A 19,153-nucleotide genomic window follows, 5' to 3' on the forward strand; every position below is an offset into this window, starting at 1 on the left:
GGCATTCCAGAAGCCGGAGTGAGGGGGAATGGTGCATCCCAGAGGCAGGTATGAAAGAGAATGGTATTTTCCAGTGATGGGTTGAAGAGCATTTGGTGGAGTGGGGTGGAAGAGAATCCCTGAGATGGGGGTGTGGAGGGGTAAAAGTTATCCCAGGGACGCGGGCAATGGTCACCCCAGAGACAGGAGGGGGAGGGTATCCAGAAATGGAATAGGAGTTGATCGAAAGAGGAAGGGTGGCATTCCATTTTGGGTAGGGAAGGGTTGCCTGGAAGCAAGAAGGGTGTACGAAGAGTGTCAAATGTATGGAGATGAGTGTGGGGATGTGGGGAATGAAGACTGTTCCTGTGATGGGATCATCCCGAAGATCGGATGGGAGAAGTGGGATATAGGGTGTCTAGAAATGGTGGGTTTATAGGAGGGAAGATGGTGTGTCCTAAAGTCCATGCAGAAGGGGATTCTTAGATATGGGGAAGTTGAAGGGGAAATGGAGTGTCCCAGAGACCTTAAGGGATTGAATGATGTCCCATAAATGAGTGGAGATGGGGAAAAGGCTGACATCCCAGAGATGGATATGATAGGATGATGGGGTGGGGGAAAGGAGGTGGCTCTGGAGGGGAGGAGTTGATATCACAGAGACACTCTGGGAAAGAGGGTGTTCCAGGGATCTAATGGGGTGCGGGAAGCAGGTGTGAAAGAGACAACACTGAGATGGTGGAAAGAGGGTCACCCAGAGATGGGAGAAGGGGAGATATGTACAGGGAATTGAAGGGGTAAGAGATTGAGTCCCAGAGAAATGGACAGAGTGATGGGGGGAGGGGGACAGATGAGATCCAGTGACCTGTGGGGCAGTGAGGGGGAGAAGAGCCAACCCAGGAACAGGAAATTGGGAAGGGGAGACTGGTAAGGGGGGAATGACCCGAAGACAGAAGGAGGAAGGAGATTCAGTGATGAGGGGAGAGGGAAAAAGAAGATCCAGAGAATAGGGTAGGGGGAATGAGGAGATTCAGAGGTGAGGGAACAGGAAAGGAGGAGAACAGAAATGAGGGAAGGGGTGCAACCAACTGATGGGAGAGGAAGGACAATAAGAGATCTGGAGGTGTAAGTGAGTGGGGAAGGGGAGAAGCAGTAATAGGTGGGAAAGGGTAACTCCAAGTCTCTACGGAGAGGAAAGGGGACAACATAGAGGAAGGTATGGGGGAAAGTAGTGATACAGATACGGGCGGGTGGGTTGATCCAGAAACTTCAGAGGTGAGGGAAAGATGGTGACCCAGAGATGAGATAGGAAGTGGGGATAAGAGCATGTCCTTGAGTGGGGGCTGGGAAATTTGGTGACCCAAGGACAGGGGGTGAGGGGAGAAGGTGCAATCAGAGATGGTAAGGGTTGAGCCAAAGATGGGAGGGGTGAAGGGGTGACTCACTGATGGAATTAGTGGGATTGGGGAAAGGGCGAGACCTAGACATGCAGAGGGTGGGGAAAGGGAGGGTATGTCTCAGACTGAGCAGAGGAACGGGTTGATCAATAGATGGGGGAGGGAGGAAGGGAGCGACCTAGTGAAGGAGGGGGTGGTAAGCTGGTGACAGAAACATCAGGAGAATGGAGGCAGTCTAGAGACGGGCGGTGAGAGGAAGGTGAGAGACCCAGAGAAGGGACAGGAGAGAAGAGTGTGGAGTGATCAAAGGACTGGTATGAGGGGTGTCCCAGAGACTGGTTATGGGGGTGTGGGTGACACTGAGATGGGGAGGGGTGCGGAAATGGAAGACCTAGAGAGCTCGGCTTGGCCTGAAATATCGACTGTTTATTCTCCTCCATAGACATTGCCTGAATTCCTCCAGCACTTTGTGTGTGTGAATTGTGTGTAGTTTTGTTGGTTATTACTGCCTGTAAGAATGTATCATGATAGATTACATGTACTCTGTGCATAAGAATTCTATGAACAGGAACAAAGGCAGGGATCAGAGGGGCAGAATGGCCTCTACTGTACATTAAGTGAGCTGTAGAGTCAGTAAGAACCTGAGACACAAGATTTTAAAAGTAACTTATTTATTGATGACAGATCTACAATATTTAAATTCAGTCCAATTAAAGACTAATGTCATCAGAACAAACCCCATCATGTTCAGCTCCAGGTGTGATGAACAACAGCAATAACTACAGAATCTGACAACAGTCACAATTGAACCAGCAACTGGATTCACCAAATGTGATAGTTAAAAAACTGGACGTTGAGTTATTTAAACTCCCTTTCCTGTGTGAACTTGCTGGTGTTTGAACAGTTGGGTTGATGGAGTAAACCTCTATTCACACAGGACAGGTGTGTGCAGCCTCTCAGAGTGAACTTGCTATTGCCTCACAAAGTTGGATCACTGAGTGAATCCCTTCTCACACTCTGAGCAGGTGTAGAATCTCTCCCCAGTGTATCATAATGTGGGAGAAATGAGTGAATCCCTTCCCACACTCTGAGCAGGTGTAGGATCTCTCCCCAGTCTATCATAATGTGGGAGAAGTGAGTGAATCCCATCCCACACATGGAGCAAATGAATGGACTCACCCGGGTGTGAACTCACTGGTGTGTCTGCAAGTGGCATGACCGAAGAAATTCCATCACACACAAAGAGCAGGCGAGCGGCCGCCGCTCAATTGACAGAGTGAATCCCATCCCACACTCAGAGCAGGTGAATGTTCTCTCCCCAGTTTGAATTTTATGATGAAATTCATTTTGGGTAACTGAATGAATCCACAACCACAGTCAGAACAGGTATACTGTCTTTCTGTGGCACGAACTCCACAATGCATCTTCAGTCTGGATGACTGGCTTTGATGTGCTTCCCTCAGAAAGGCCACTGTGTTCCAGGTGATGCTCTTGGAGACGTTATCAAAATTCTGAGATTTATGGATTGGACTGTCGTTCAAACTGGCTGTAGTTCATAATGGCCTCTTTCAGCTCAACGTTATTTTTCATGTTCTTGTTTTCATGTTTTCAGGAGACATCCCCCCGCTATGTCTCCCCTCACAGTCCTCAGCAGCCCTGTGTCCACCGTGGAGAACTTCAGGTTCCTGGGAACCACCATCTCTCAGGATCTGAAGTGGGAGCAGAACATCAGCTCCATCTTGAAGAAGGCCCGGCAGCGGATGTATTTCCTGCGGCTCTTGAGGAAATACGGTCTGCCTCAGGAATTGCTGCTGCAGTTCTACACTGCAGTCATTGAGTCTGTCCTGTGCACCTCCATCATTGTGTGGTTTGGAGCCGCCACCAAGCAGGATAGAACCAGACTACAGCGCACAGTGAGGACTGCCGAGTGCATCATTGGAGCCTCCCTGCCCTCTATTGTGGACCTGTACTCTTCCAGGTTGAAGAAGAGGGTGGGAAACATCATAAAGGACTCCTCCCATCCTGCGCATGGACTGTTTGATCTGCTTCCGTCTGGTAGGCGCTTCAGATCCCTCCAGACTAAGACTAATAGGCATTGGAGAAGTTTTTTCCCTACTGGGGTCACTTTGCTGAACAGTTAACTGCCGGTTAACTGTCGGCTAACTATTACTTGGATTGCACTACCTGTATGTATAATCTATATTTTCATTTATATTTATCATTATTATTGTTATGAGCAAAGAGACAACATCTGCCGGAAGTAAATTCCTTGTATGTGCATAGGTACTTGGCGATTAAAGTCTGATTCTGATTCTGATTCTTTCTTTCTTGCTGCCAATTGGCGGCCTGGGGGTTTGGGGTATGACGTACTTGTTGCCTGTGGGCAATCCATTAGTTTTTGTAAGAGGGAGAGTTTGGGGTTTGCAAGCGTTTGTTCCTTTTTTCTTTTTGTGCAGGGGGGCGGGCTGCATGTCTTTTCCTTCAACTACTTCTATGTTTTTTCTGTATTTTATGACTAAAGAAGAAGATAAATATCAGAGTTGTATTCTGCATATAATTTGATAATGAAATGAACCTTTGACTGAGTTTATCCCACTCACCAGTAGGGAACTGCCTCACCAGTGTGAACTTGCTGGTGTTTCTGCAGGTTGGAACACTGAATATACCACTTCCCACACACAAAGCACAGAGCAGGTGACAGAAATCTCCCCACTGTGGACTCATCGGTGTGTCTGCAGGCTGGATGAATAACTGAATCCCTTCCCACAATCAGAACAGGTGAGCTCTCTAGTGCATCATCATGACAGATGATGTCACAAATCTCTCCCACACTTCAACCAGTTGAGCATCTGATCTCTGGTGAAGTTACAGTGGCATGCAAAAGTTTGGGCACCCCGGTCAAAATTTCTGTTACTGTGAATAGCTAAGCGAGTAAAAGATGACCTGATTTCTAAAAGGCATAAAGTTAAAGATGACACATTTCTTTAATATTTTAAGCAAGATTACTTTTTTATTTCCATCTTTTACAGTTTCAAAATGACAAAAAAAAGGGCCTGAAGCAAAAGTTTGGGCACCCTGCATGGTCAGTACTTAATAACATCCCCTTTGGCAAGTATCACAGCTTGTAAACGCTTTCTGTAGCCAGCTAAGGGTCTTTCAATTCTTGTTTGGGGATTTTTGCCCATTCTTCCTTGCAAAAGGCTTCTAGTTCTGTGAGATTCTTGGACCATGTTGCATGCACTGCTCTTTTGAGGTCTATCCACAGATTTTTGATGATGTTTAGGTCGGGGGACTGTGAGGGCCATGGCAAAACCTTCAGCTTGCGACTCTTGATTTTGGATCCCATTGTGGATTTGAGGTGTGTTTAGGATCATTATCCTGTTGTAGAAGCCATCCTCTTTACATCTTCAGCTTTTCTACAGATGGTGTGATGTTTGCTTCCAGAATTTGCTGGTATTTAATTGAATTCATTCTTCCCTCTACCAGTGAAAGGTTCCCCATGCCACTGGCTGCAACACAAGCCCAAAGCGTGATCGATCTACCCTGTGCTTAACAGTTGGAGAGGTGTTCGTTTCATGAAATTCCGCACCTTTTTTTCTCCAAACATACCTTTGCTCATTGCAGCCAAAAAGTTCTATTTTAACTTAATCAGTCCACAGAACTTGTTTCCAAAATTCATCAGGCTTGTTTAGATGTTCCTTTGCAAACTTCTGACGCTGAGTTTTGTGGTGAGGATGCAGGAAAGGTTTTCTTCTGATGACTCTTCCATGAAGGTCATATTTGTGTAGGTGTCACTGCACAGCAGAACAGTACACCACCACTCCAGAGTCTGCTAAATCTTCCTGAAGGTCTTTTTTCAATGGGTGAAGAACAATGCGTCTCATGGGATAGTTTTAGTCTCCAAGGTGATATCCAACATCTCTCCGTTACAGTGAGGCACACCACACTAAGAGAACAAATCCTCAACTTCTATTGATCACGGTTCAGGCATCTGGACTCAGCGTCAAATTGCCTGACCATCATTGATCTGTGAGTTGGCTCAGTGTGTATCTATCCATTCCTAGAGCTAACAGTTCTGGGCACGTCTCACTGCCCTACCAGGGGTACATGGTATTTACACGGCTGCTCATGGAGACTTTCTGATGTGACCCTGAGGTGATTGACAGTGGGGAACTTAAAAAGGTGATCTGCTGAGGAACCAAATAACAAGAAGTTTTTGTTTATCCTGTGCAGCTCTAATTGATGTTTAAATTCACTGAAAACTGGACCCAGCTTCTCCTTTTTGGAACCAAGAGAAAATCTTGTTTTTGTCTCGTCCCGAAATGTTGACTTTTTTTTTCCATAGATGCTGCCTGGCCTGCTGACCTCCTCCAGCTTTTTGTGTGTGTTCCTTCTTTTCAGCCTCTGTCTAAAGGTAGCTAGTTATTGTCATCAGACCTGATCTTAATGCTCCACTTCAATCGGTAGAAAATTGTATATCTACTTAACATGAAGATACATTATAATTTCTTCATAGCCTGATAAAAGTCAAACTATATTTTTTATGCAAGTCCCAAATCCTTAGATTTACATAGCAAGATCTGGGAACCTGTTAAGTCCAGTACACCTATTCCTGGAGCAATATACTCCATGTTAACAGGCATTCTGTGTGTCAACAAAGTAAATATAATTTTTTCACTGTCAATCAGCTTCCAAATATTGCTTCTGTCATTCATTGCCACATTCCAGCCACCGCCACCACCACTCTGTTCCACTGCTCGTCATATCCTCTTAACTTACCACAGACCAGAGCCTGAAACCTTGCCTTGTGCTGACCCATCTCTGATTTAAAACCCTGGTCCACTGAACATCCAACCTAACGTGCCACGTTGTCTTTAGACTAAATTTAGAGTACAGTGGTGTATTATAGCAACCTCGCTGTGTGAGACACACCCTTTAGAAGCAGTGAAAATGACCCCATAACATTGAAATGGACAGGGAATAAGGTGGCTAACTACCAATGTTATTCTTCCTCGGCCCAGAGATTTGAGGGGCAAAGAACATGTCAGACATAACTGCAGACAGCTTGTCTTCTTCAGCCTGCAGAAAGTCATATAGAAAATTCAAGGGAAACCTCTACACCCACTGAGTGCGAACTGTTTGGAACTGATCACCACAGGGAAAGCGAGAGGTGAACAGCAGGGAAGGATCTAAAAGGACTGTCATGGAACAGAAATACTGGTAGGTACCAGCTGGGTAGAGCTGACTCCCTACTGTACCTGGGTGTGTTGCAGATTCACTTAGTACCTGAGACAGAGTTTAAAATACAATCAATTTATTTGTCACAGATCCAGAATATTAAACTACAATCCCATTAAAGGTGAGCATTGGCAGAATAAACTCATCAAGTCCAGTGACCAGGGTGCAGAACTGGGTGTGATGAACAAAAGCAATAATTACAGAGTTTGACACTAACAGTCACTTGTGAACTTGCCTCTGGATTCAGTAACTGTAATGGTTAAATATCCAGCATGCAGCTTGTTTAAACTTTTTCCCCAGTGTGAACTCCATAGTGTTTCCGAAGGTGGGATGACTGACTGAATCCCTTCCCACATTCAGAGCAGGTGAATGGCCTCTCCCCAGTGTGAACTCGCTGATGTACCTTAACTTGAAATGACCAAGTGAATCTCTTCCCACAGTATGAGCAGGCGAATGGCCTCTCTCCAGTGTGAACTCGCTGATGTAGCTTCAGTTGAGATGACCGAGTGAATCCTTTCCCACAGTCTGAGCAAGTGAATGGTTTCTCCCCAGTGTGAACTCGGTAGTGGTTCAGAAGTTGGGATGACTGACTGAATCCCTTCCCACATTCAGAGCAGGTGAATGGCCTCTCCCCAGTGTGAACACGTTGATGTACCTTAACTAGAAATGACCTAGTGAATCCCTTCCCACAGTCTGAGCAGGTAAACGGTCTCTCCCCAGTGTGAACCCGTTGATGTACCTTCAGTTGAGATGACCCAGTGAATCTCTTCCCACAGTCTGAGCAGGTGAACGGCCTCTCCCCAGTGTGAACTGACTGGTGTGCCAGTAGATAGGATGACCGAGTGAATCCCTTCCCACATTCAGAGCAGGTGAATGGCCTCTCCCCAGTGTGAACTCGCTGATGTACCTTAAGTTCAAATGACCCAGTGAATCGCTTCCCACAGTCTGAGCAGGTGAACGGCCTCTCTCCAGTGTGAACTGACTGGTGTTGTAACAGTTCATTTGACCGAATAAATCCCTTCCCACATTCAGAGCAGGTGAATGGCCTCTCCCCAGTGTGGACTCGCTGGTGTACCTTCAATTGAGATGAAGCAGTGAATCCCTTCCCACAGTCTGAGCAGGTGAATGGCCACTGCCCTGTGTGAACTGACTGGTGTGCCAGTAATTGGGATGACTGAGTGAATCCCTTCCCACAGTCGGAGCAGGTGAATGGCCTCTCCCCAGTGTGAACTCGCTGGTGTACTAATAGCTCAGATGATCCAATGAATCCCATCCCACACACGGAACAGGTGAATGGCCTCTCCCCAGTGTGAACTCTCCTGTGCCTCAGTATGCTGGATAAGCGTGCGAATGCCTTCCCACAGTCAGAGCAGGTGTATGGCTTCTCACCAGTGTGAATACGCTGGTGTACCTTCAGTTGAGATGAGTGAGTGAATCCCTTCCCACAGTCTGAGCAGGTGAACAGATACTCCCCAATGTGAACTGACTGGTGTGCCAATAGATTATATGATCGAGTGAATCCCTTCCCACATTCTGAGCAGGTGAATGGTCTCTCCCCAGTGTGAACTGACTGGTGTCTCCATAGACTGGATGAATGAGAGAATCCCTTCCCACAGTCTGAGCACGTGAATGGACTCTCCCCAATGTGAACTGACTGGTGTGACTGTAGGTGGGATGACTCAGGAAATGCCTTCTCAGAGTCTGAGCAGGTGAATGGCATCTCCATACTGTGAAATGACTGGCGTACCAATCAGACAGATGACCGACTGAATCCCTTCCCACAGTGTGAACAGCTGAAACGTCTCTCCCCAATGTGTAGTCACTTGTGTGTCAGCAGATCAGATGACCGAGTAAATCTCTTCCCACACAGAATAATTGAACAGTTTGCGTGAGGGTCAGCTGAGTGAGTGAATCTTTTCTTACACACGAAGCAAGTAAACAGACCCTCACTGATGTGAATTTTCTGATGTATCGTCAGCTTGGATGACTGAATGAATCCCGTCCTGCAGACAGAACAGGTGAACCATCTCACCACTGATGAACTTGCTGATGTACCTTTAAACTGGATGACTGAGTAGATCCTGTCCCACACAAAGAGCAAGTAAATGGCCTCTCTCCTCTGTAAATTTACAGAGGGGGTCTCTGAGAGAGAGAGAGAGTCCCACACTGAGAGAAGAATGATGTCTCTCCGCTATCAGTTCTCTGGCAATTCATCAAGTTGGATGTCAGACATAGGAATCCCTTGTCCAGTCAAGCAGTTGAAGAAATGATCTCTAGTGAACAAATGCCAGTGTGTACTCGGCACCCCGGTTCCAGTGGATTCACTGAGTTAAAAGAGAAAACTTCATTTCAGACACAAAGCAGTTTTCCAGCTGGGATGAGACACTTCTTCATCTCCTAGGATCAACAACAGATATATTGGCATTACAAAGGAAATATCTGGTCACTCCATCAATATTGGACAGAGACAGCAAAACTGACATATTGTTCTGATTGAGATTCCTGTACACAGAGTCAATGTGTAGTGTGACTGCTCGCAAGGGCAAGCTGATGATAGGGCAAAATTGCAGTCAATGGGATGGGTTGAAATGTAAAAGAGGGACAAAATCAAAAAAGTTGAAGACTGAAGGTGGTATACTTGAATGCGCAGTATATGGAATAAGGTCTATGAATTTATTGCATAGTCACAGATTGACAGGTATGATGTGGGCATCACTGAGTTATAGCTGAAAGAAGATTATGGTTGAGAGTTTAACATCAAGTGATACACATTGTATCAAAAGGACAAGCAAATAAAGAGAGGGAGTGGTGTGACTCGATAAAAATGAAAATAAATCTTTAGAAAGAGGTGACGAAGATTCAAAGTGCAGAGTTGTTGTGCGTAGAGCTAAAAAACTGCAAGAGTAAAAAGGCCTCGATGGGAGTTACATACAGACCCCCCGAACAGTAGTAAAGATGAGGTCTAACAATTACAACAGGGGATAGAAAATGCATGCCAAAATGGCAATGTTACGATAGTCATGTAGAAATTTAATGTACAGGTAGATTGGGAAAATCAGTTTGGTGCTTGATCCCATGAGTGGGATTTTGTGGCACGCCTACGAGATGGCTTTTTCAGAGCAGATTGAATCCTCTAGGGATCAGCTGTTCTGGATTTTGTGTTATACAATGAACTAGAATTGATTAGACAGCTTAAGGAACCCTTTGGAAACACTGATCATATGGTATAATTCTCCCTGCAATTTGAGGAGAAGCTAAAATCAGATGTATCAGCATTACAGTGGAGAAAAGGAAAATTAGAGGCATGAGAAAGGAACTGGTGAAAATTGATTGGAAGGGAACAGAACAGCAGAACAGCAATGGTTGGAGTTTCTGGGAGCAATCCGGAAGGCACGGCACAGATGCATCCCAACGAAGTATTCTAAACACATGGCTGACAAGAGAAGTCAAAGTCAACATAAAAGCCAAAGAGAGGGCATATAATAGAGCAAAATTTAGAGGACTGGAAAGCTTTGAAAATTAACAGAAGGTGACTAAGAAAGTCATAATGAAAAATAAATTGGAAGACAAATGGAAGCTAGCCTGTAATATTAAAGAGGATATGAAAAGTTTCTTCAGATATAAGTGTAAAAGAAAGGTGAAAGTAGATATTGGACCATTGGAAAATGGTGCTGCAGAGGTTGAAATGGAGGTCAAGGAAATGGCGGGTGAGAGGTTATGTTGCAACTTTATTAAACTCTGGTTAGGCCACAACTGGAGTATTGTATACAGTTAGGAAGGATATTGAAGGTTTGGAGATGGTTCAGAAGAGGTTTATCAAGATGTTACCTGGTTGAGAAGGCATGTGTTATCATGAGAGACAGGATAAACTTGGGTTGTTTTCTTTGTTGTGTCAGAGGCTGAGGGGAGATTTGATAGAGGTTTATAAGATTATGAGAGGTATAGAGTAAACAGGGAATATCTGTTTCCCAGGTTGAAATGTCTACCCTGCATGCATTGAACACAAGAAAGGGGGGTGCTTTTTTTTACTCAGAGTGGTGAATGCCTGGAATGCACCACATGGTACGGCAGTAGAGACAACTAAATTAGACACTTTTAGGAGACATTTGGATGGGCACATGAATGTAAGGAAGATGGAGGGATACGGATATTATGTAGGTAGGAGAGATTTATCTTTGGGTTTGGCTCTTTAGCTGGTTTGGCACAATATCGTGCACTGTGCTGTACTGTTCTAAGTTCTAACAGAATAAATATTTTGTATCAGTCTTCACTGTGCAGTATGACACTAGCAGTATGCTGGAAGTTCAAGTGTTACAGTGGCAGAAGTAAGTAACGCTGCCATTACTAGGGAGAAGCAACACACCCAAAATGCTGGAGGAACTCAGCAGGCCAGGCCCCATCTATGGAGAAGAATACAGTCAACATTTTGGGACAAGACCATTCAGCAGGACATCTGCAGATTTTCTCTTGTTTGTGATTGGATTACGAGGGAGAAGGTGCTTGGGAAGCTGAAGGGTCTGAAGGTAGATAATTTGGAGTGTTGTGTACAGTTCTGGTCACCGAATTGTAGGAAAGATATCAACAAAATAAAGAGAGTACAGAGGAGATTTACTAGAATGTTACCTGGATTTCAGCACCCAAGTTACAGGGAAAGGTTGAACAAGTTAGGTCTTTATTCTTTGGAGTGTAGAAGGTTGAGGGGGGACTTGATAGAGGTATTTAAAATTATGAGGGGGATAAGTAGAGTTGATGTGGATAGGCTTTTTCCATTGAGAGTAGGGGAGATTCAAACAAGACGACATGAGTTGAGAGTTAAGGGGCAAAAGTTTAGGGGTAACACGAGGGGGAATTTCTTTACTCAGAGAGTGGTAGCTGTGTGGAACAAACTTCCAGAAGAAGTGGTAGAGGCAGGTTCGATATTGTCATTTAAAGTAAAATTGGATAGGTACATGGACAGGAAAGGAATGGAGGGTTATGGGCTGAGTGCAGGTAGGTGGGACTAGGTGAGAGTAAGCGTTTGGCACGGACTAGAAGGGCCAAGATGGCCTGTTTCCGTGCTTTAATGGTTATAAGCCACCTGGACCTGATGGTTTACATCCAAGGGTTCTGAAAGATACGGGTGAAGAGATTGTAAAGGCATCAGTAATAATCCTTCAAGAATCAATTGATTCTGGCATGGTTCCAGAGGACTGGAAAATTGCAAATGTCACTCCACTTTTGAAAAAGGGAGAGAGGCAGAGGAAAGGAAACTACAGTCCAGTTAGTCTGACCTCAGTGGTTGGGAAGATGTTGGAGTTGATTATTAAGGATGAAGTCTCAGGATACTTGGAGACAACATGGCTTCCTCAAGGGAAATCTTGCCAGACAAATCTTTTGAAATTCTTTTAAGAAATAGCAAGCAGGAGAAACAAAGGCAAATCAGTTGATGTTGTGTATTTGGGATTTTCAGAAAGCTTTTAACAAGGTGCACACTAGTCAAGCTTAACATGGTATTACAGGAAAGATTCTAGCATGGATAAAGAAGTGGTTGATTGGCAGGAGGCAAAGAGTGGGAATAAAGGGAGCCTTTTCTGGTTGGCTGCCTGTGACTAGTGGTTTTCCCCATGGGGTCTGTGTGGGACCAGTTCTTTTTACTTTATATGTCAATGATATGGATGATAAAATTTATGGTTTTCTGGCGCAGTTTGTGGATGATACAAAGATAGGTGGCGAGACAGGTAGTATTGAGGAAGCACAGAGACAACAGGTAGTATTGAGGAAGCACAGAGACTTAGATTAGAAGAATGGACAAAGTAGTGGCAGATTGAATATAGTGTCAGAACTGCACGGTCATGCACCGGTAGAAGAAAGAGAAGTGGAGACTATTTTCCAACTAGAGCCAAATTTTCAGAAGTCTGAGATACAAAGGGACTTGGGAGTCCTTGTGCAGGATTCCCTCAAGGTTAATTTGCAGGTTGAGTCTATGGTAAGGCATAGGATGTTTCCTATGTTGGGGGAGTCTGGGACCAGAGGACACGGAGAGGGAGGAGATTTTAGACCGGAGATGACGAGGAATTTGTTTAGCCAGAGTGGTGAATCTGTGGAATCCGTTGCCACAGGCAACTGCAGAGGCCAAGTCATTGGCTATATTTAAGGCAGAGATTGACAGATCTTGATTAGTCTGGGCATGAAGGGATATGGGGAGAAGGCGGGAGACCGAGGCTGAGAGGAAAATTCTGCTCCTATATCTTATGCTACACAAATTCTTTGTCATTTCTAACCTGTAAATAGTTACAAGAGGCATCAAAAGGTGAAGGAGAGAGGGGGAAAGGACCGAGACGGTGTGTCCGGACGTAACAATTGTCCCTCAGTCGGGGTGCGGACGCCGGAACCCCGCTCCTACCTGCCGCCGATCCGCCTCAGCCTGGTGCCCACTGAGCGCATGCGCGATGTCCGGGCTCTAGCAAGACCTTTACGCATGCGCATTTGATCGCGAGGACACCGTACACAAAATGGTGCGGTAATTCAGCAAGCCGCCTTCTATTTCCGGCAGTTAAGACGTGTCTAGGGGTATTACTGCCATCCGCAGGATGTATAATTAATTATAGAATTTCAAGAAACTCATATTCTCGAATATAAACTAGTCGTACGTAGAAAGAGAATAATAAACTCTTAAATCAGATGGTGGTTCTCTTGGTGGCCAAACAAAGATTTAATAGAAAAACAAAATACATTTAAGTCAGACAGCCTCTTGAACAATATACTTCTTTCAATTTTATATCGATGACAACTTAGCAAAACATGCTGAACTGTCTCTGGACTACCACAGTCACATAATCCAGTAGGATGTTTTCCTATTATCTTTAAATAATAGTTTAGCCCACAATGCCCCAACCTAAGTCTTGTTAATTTCACCATGTCTCTTATGATTTAAAGAGTAACAGTCTGAGACCTTTTTAACTACTGGGTGACTAAAAAGGAAATGCCTTCACTTTAATTCATTGTTCCAATCCTCCTGCCACTTCTTCTCTATACCTTTTTTTTTAATCCTACTTCTCAATTCTGCTCTGCCAAGGGGTACTCTAATTCCTACTTGCCTACTCTGTAAGGAAGACTTTGCAATGCCATCCACAGTTTCATTTCCCTCCACCCCAGCATGCCCAGGTATCCATGTAAATCTAACTTCACAACCCATCATAAATCAAATGAGCTTTTGATTTATTCTCTTTTTTTGCCTCTAAGGCAGCAGCAGAATCCGAACAGATGATAACCCTGCATGGTTGATAGTCTTCTATCCACCATAAGGCTCAGAGGATTGCTAATAATTCTGTTGCAAAGACAGGAAGACCATCTGAAACCTGGTGACCAATCTCAACTCCAAGTTGAGACACGTACGTCCCAGATCCTGCCTTACTGCCCTCTGGGTCCACTGAGCCATCAGTAAAAATCTTCAGATAAGATCCCCATTTATTATTTAAATATTCATTTACGATCAACGCTGCTGAAATTGCTTTCCTTCCTAATTCAGCAGGTCAGGTAGCATCTATGGAAATGAGTAAACACTCAAAGTCTTGGACTGAATAGTCTTGACGCCAAAATAAAAAAGGTAGTAGGGGGAGAGGAAGCAAGATAGCTAGAAGATGATAGACAGATGAGAAGAAATAAGAAGCTAGAGGGAATTGTAAACCACAGAATAACGTTTATAAAGGTTTCTGCCACAGTAACAACATTAACAAGAGAACATCAGCAGAGGCTTGAAATCCAAAAGCAACACACACAAAATGCTGGAGGAACTCAGCAGGCCAGGCAGCATCTATGGAAAAGAGTACAATCGACGTTTTGGGCTGAGATCCTACGGCCTGCTGAATTCCTTGAGGATTTTGAGATGGACTCCCCTTGCTGAGCCCCAAGTGGACAGGGGGTGCAAACACACTGTGATGGTTCCCTCTGGAAAAGTGCAGTGATTTACCTTGGAAGTACGAAACTGAAGGCAGCATACATGGGTAATAACAAACTTTTAGCAGTGTGGAGGAACACAGCAATACTAGGATCCTCATCCAAAGGTCCCTCGTTTTCCACGCAAGTTAAAGGTGGTTAAAAAGGCGTTTTGTGTGTTGGACTTCATTAGTCACAAATGAGTTCCAGACCAGTGAGGTAATAGACAATAGACAATAGGTGCAGAAGTAGACCATTTGGCCCTTCGAGCCTCCACCGCCATTTTGAGATCATGGCTGATCATCTACTATCAATACCTGGTTCCTGCCTTGTCTCCATATCCCTTGATTCCCCTATCCATAAGATACCTATCTAGCTCCTTCTTGAAAGCATCCAGAGAATTGGCCTCCACTACCTTCCGAGGCAGTGCATTCCAGACCCCCACAACTCTCTGGGAGAAGAAGGTTTTCCTTAACTCTGTCCTAAATGACCTACCCCTTATTCTCAAACCATGCCCTCTGGTACTGGACTCTCCCAGCATCTGGAACATATTTCCTGCCTCTATCTTGTCCAATCCCTTAATAATCTTATATGTTTATAAGATATAAACATATCAATCAGAGGGGATCAATCAGATCCCCTCTCAATCTCCTTAATTCCAGCGTGTACAAGCCCAGTCTCTCTAACCTCTCTGCATAAGACAGTCCAGACATCCCAGGAATTAACCTCGTGAATCTACGCTGCACTTCCTCTACAGCCAGGATGTCCTTCCTTAACCCTGGAGACCAAAACTGTACACAATACTCCAGGTGTGGTCTCAGCAGGGCTCTGTATAAATGCAAGAGGATTTCCTTGCTCTTGTACTCAATTCCCTTTGTAATAAAGGCCAACATTCCATTAGCCTTCTTCACTGCCTGCTGCACTTGCTCATTCACCTTCAGTGACTGATGAACAAGGACTCCTAGATCTCTTTGTATTTCTCCCTTACCCAACTCTACACCGTTCAGATAATAATCTGCCTTCCTGTTCTTACTCCCAAAGTGGATAACCTCACACTTATTCACATTAAACGTCATCTGCCAAGTATCTGCCCACTCACCCAGCCTATCCAAGTCACCCTGAATTCTCCTAACATCCTCATCACATGTCACACTGCCACCCAGCTTAGTATCATCAGCAAATTTGCTGATGTTATTCTCAATGCCTTCATGTAAATCGTTGACGTAAATTGTAAACAGCTGTGGTCCCAATACCGAGCCCTGTGGCACCCCACTAGTCACCACCTGCCATTCCGAGAAACACCCATTCACCGCTACCCTTTGCTTTCTATCTGCCAACCAGTTTTCTATCCATGTCAATGTCTTCCCCCCGATGCCCTGAGCTTTGATTTTACCCACCAATCTCCTATGTGGGACCTTATCAAATGCCTTCTGAAAATCGAGGTACACTACATCCACTGGATCTCCCCCGTCTAACTTCCTGGTTACATCCTCGAAAAACTCCAACAGATTAGTCAAGCATGATTTACCATTGGTAAATCCATGCTGGCTCGGCCCAATCCTATCACTGCTATCTAAATATGCCACTATTTCATCCTTATTAATGGACTCTAGCATCTTCCCCACCACCGATGTCAGGCTGACAGGTCGATAGTTCTCTGTTTTCTCCCTCCCTCCTTTCTTAAAAAGTGGGATAACATTAGCCATTCTCCAATCCTCAGGAACTGATCCTGAATCTAAGGAACATTGGAAAATGATTACCAATGCATCCGCAATTTCCAGGGTCACCTCCTTTAGTACCCTAGGATGTAGACCATCTGGACCTGGGGATTTGTCAGCCTTCAGTCCCATCAGTCTACTCATCACCGTTTCCTTCCTAATGTCAATCTGTTTCATTTCCTCTGTTACCCTATGTCCTTGGCCCATCCATACATCTGGGAGATTGCTTGTGTCTTCCTTAGTGAAAACAGATCTAAAGTACTCATTAAATTCTTCTGCCATTTCTCTGTTTCCCATAACAATTTCACCCAATTCATTCTTCAAGGGCCCAACATTGTTCTTAACTATCTTCTTTCTCTTCACATACCTAAAAAAGCTTTTGCTATCTTCCTTTATATTCCTGGCTAGCTTGCGTTCGTACCTAATTTTTTCTCCCCGTATTGCCTTTTTAGTTAAGTTCTGTTGTTCCTTAAAAACTTCCCAATCATCTGTCCTCCCACTCACCTTAGCTCTGTCATACTTCCTTTTTTTTAAATGCTATGCAACCTCTGACTTCCTTTGTCAACCACTGTGGCCCCTTTCCCCCCTTTGAATCCTTCCTTCTCTGGGGGATGAACTGATTTTGCACCTTGTGCATTATTCCCAAGAATACCTGCCATTGCTGTTCCACTGTCTTTTCTGCTAGGCTTTCCGTCCAGTCAACTTTGACCAGCTCCTCCCTCATGGCTCCATAGTTTCCCCTGTTCAACTGCAACACTGACACCTCCGAGCTGCCCTTATCCTTCTCAAATTGCAGATAAAAACTTATCATATTATGATCACTACCTCCTAATGGCTCCTTTACTGCAAGATCGTTTATCCTGTTCATTACATAACACTAAATCCAGAATAGTCTTGTCCCTGGTCGGCTCTCGTACAAGCTGTTCCAAGAATGCATCCCGTAGGCACTCTACAAACTCCCTATCACCAACCTGATTCTCCCAGTTCACCTGCATGTTGAAATCCCCCATAACTACTGCGACATTACCTTTGCCACATGCCAATGTTAACTCCCTATTCAACTTGCACCCAATATCCATGCTACTGTTTGGTGGCCTGTAGACAACACCCATTTGGGTCCTTTTGCCCTTACTGTTCCTCAGTTCTATCCACACAGACTCTACTTCTCCTGACCCTATGTCCCCCCTTGCAAAGGACTGAATCTCATTCCTCACCAACAGGGCCACCCCACCCCCTCTGCCCACATTTCTGTCCCTATGATAGCACGTATACCCTTGTACATTCATTTCCCAGGTCTGATCTCCCTGCAGCCATGTCTCTGTTATCCCAACAACATCATAGTTACCCATTCGCACCTGGGCTTCAAGCTCATCTGCCTTATTTCTGACACTTCGTGCATTCAGATATAGAATTTTTAGCCCATTTCTCCTCTCTCTGTTTGAATCGCTGCCTATTGTGCTTAACCCAGCTCCCCAAACTCCCATCGGGCTATATGCCCCTAGAATTTTGTTGTCCTTCCTAAATTTACTTATTCTTTCAACACATTTAACTCCATGTTCTGTCAGACCATCCCTCTGTACACCAGTCCTCCTTATCACTTGTTCCGCCCCACCTTCCTCTACTACACACTTAATGTTCCGGAACCGTGTAGTCCCCACCTGTCCTTTATTCTTCCTCTCGCTATCCTCCCTCACATTCTGGATCCCCGCCCCCTGCAAATTTAGTTTAAACCCCCCAAGAAGCACTAGCAAACTTCCCTGCAAGAATGTTGCAGTTCTATAAAATCCTGGTTAGACCACATTTGGAGCAGTATGTTCTGTTCTGTGCACCACACTACTGGAAAAATGTGGAAGCATTAGAGAAGGTACTGCCAAGATTAGACAGCATGTATTATGAAGACACGTTGAGCAAGCTTGGGCTTTCTTCTTTGGAGTGAACACTTTCTTTGAGGTCTCAGTCTCAGGTATTCCCATTAACTACCAAGATATGGACATCAGCTGGTTCTTGTCATCAGACCTGATCTTAATGTTCCACTTCAGTTGGTAGAAAATCGTTTATTGACTTAACTTGCAGATACATTATAAGTTCTTCATGCAAGATAAAATCATATTATACTTTTTATGCGAGTCACAAGTCCTTTGGTTTTGTTCTCGGTACCTGCCCACTCAATTCACAGTGATAGTACATTCTTGAGCTCAGAGATTTCAGGGTAAGAACAGTGCCATTGAAAGAATTTACAAACACAGTCTCTTCCCTGCCAAAAACACAGCAACTTCCACAAGCAATACACTCAGATGTTTACTGCCATTGTGTATGCCAACAGTCAAAATCAATCTAAAACATGAGGAAATCTGCAGATGCTGGAAATTCAAGCAACACACAAAAAATGCTGGTGGAACACAGCAGGCCAGGCAGTATCTATAGGAAGAAGCACTGTCGACGTTTCAGGCCGAAACCCTTCATCAGGACTAACTGAAAGAAAAGATAGTAAGAGATTTTAAAGTGGGGGGAGGGGCAAATCCGAAATGATAGGAAAAGACAGGAGGTTGTGGGGTGAAGCTAAAAGCTGGAAAGGTGATTGGCAAAAGGGATACAGAGCTGGAGAAGGGAAAGGATCATGTGATGGGAGGCTTAGGGAGAAAGAAAGGGGGAGGGGAGCACCAGAGGGAGATGGAGAACAGGCAAAGAGTGATAGGGCAGAGAAAAAAATTAAGAAAAAAAATGAGGGGGGGGAATAAATAAATTAGGGATGGGGTAAGAAGGGGAGGAGGGGCATTAATGGAAGTTAGAGAAATCAATATTCATTCCATCAGGTTGGAGGCTAACCAGACGGAATATAAGGTGTTGTTCCTCCAACCTGAGTTTGGCTTGGAGGAACAATACCTTATATTCTGTCCAAACCTAAGTTTC

At 44.6% G+C, this 19,153-nt stretch overlaps 1 protein-coding gene across 5 annotated transcripts in view; it reads right to left on the bottom strand.

The window, feature by feature from the left end:
* Positions 1 to 6,138: 6,138 nt before the first annotated feature.
* LOC140719274 (uncharacterized) overlaps positions 6,139 to 19,153 on the bottom strand; it is a 40,101-nt gene continuing 27,086 nt past the window's right edge. Inside the window, exons 1-2 of one of the 5 annotated variants that reach the window (XM_073033788.1) lie at positions 12,994 to 13,045; positions 6,139 to 8,935 (exon numbers count right to left, since the gene is read on the bottom strand). In XM_073033788.1, the coding sequence (XP_072889889.1) occupies positions 6,895 to 8,337 (1,443 nt within the window). In that variant the 5' untranslated portion in view covers positions 8,338 to 8,935; positions 12,994 to 13,045 and the 3' untranslated portion in view covers positions 6,139 to 6,894. Of the gene's footprint in view, positions 9,009 to 12,871; positions 13,046 to 19,153 lie in introns of those variants that run through there. The other 4 variants (XM_073033785.1, XM_073033786.1, XM_073033789.1 and 1 more) reach the window with 4 other exon arrangements.

Source organism: Hemitrygon akajei, chromosome 31 (genome assembly GCF_048418815.1).
Source record: "Hemitrygon akajei chromosome 31, sHemAka1.3, whole genome shotgun sequence".
In the NCBI taxonomy this organism is placed as follows: Eukaryota; Metazoa; Chordata; class Chondrichthyes; order Myliobatiformes; family Dasyatidae; genus Hemitrygon; species Hemitrygon akajei.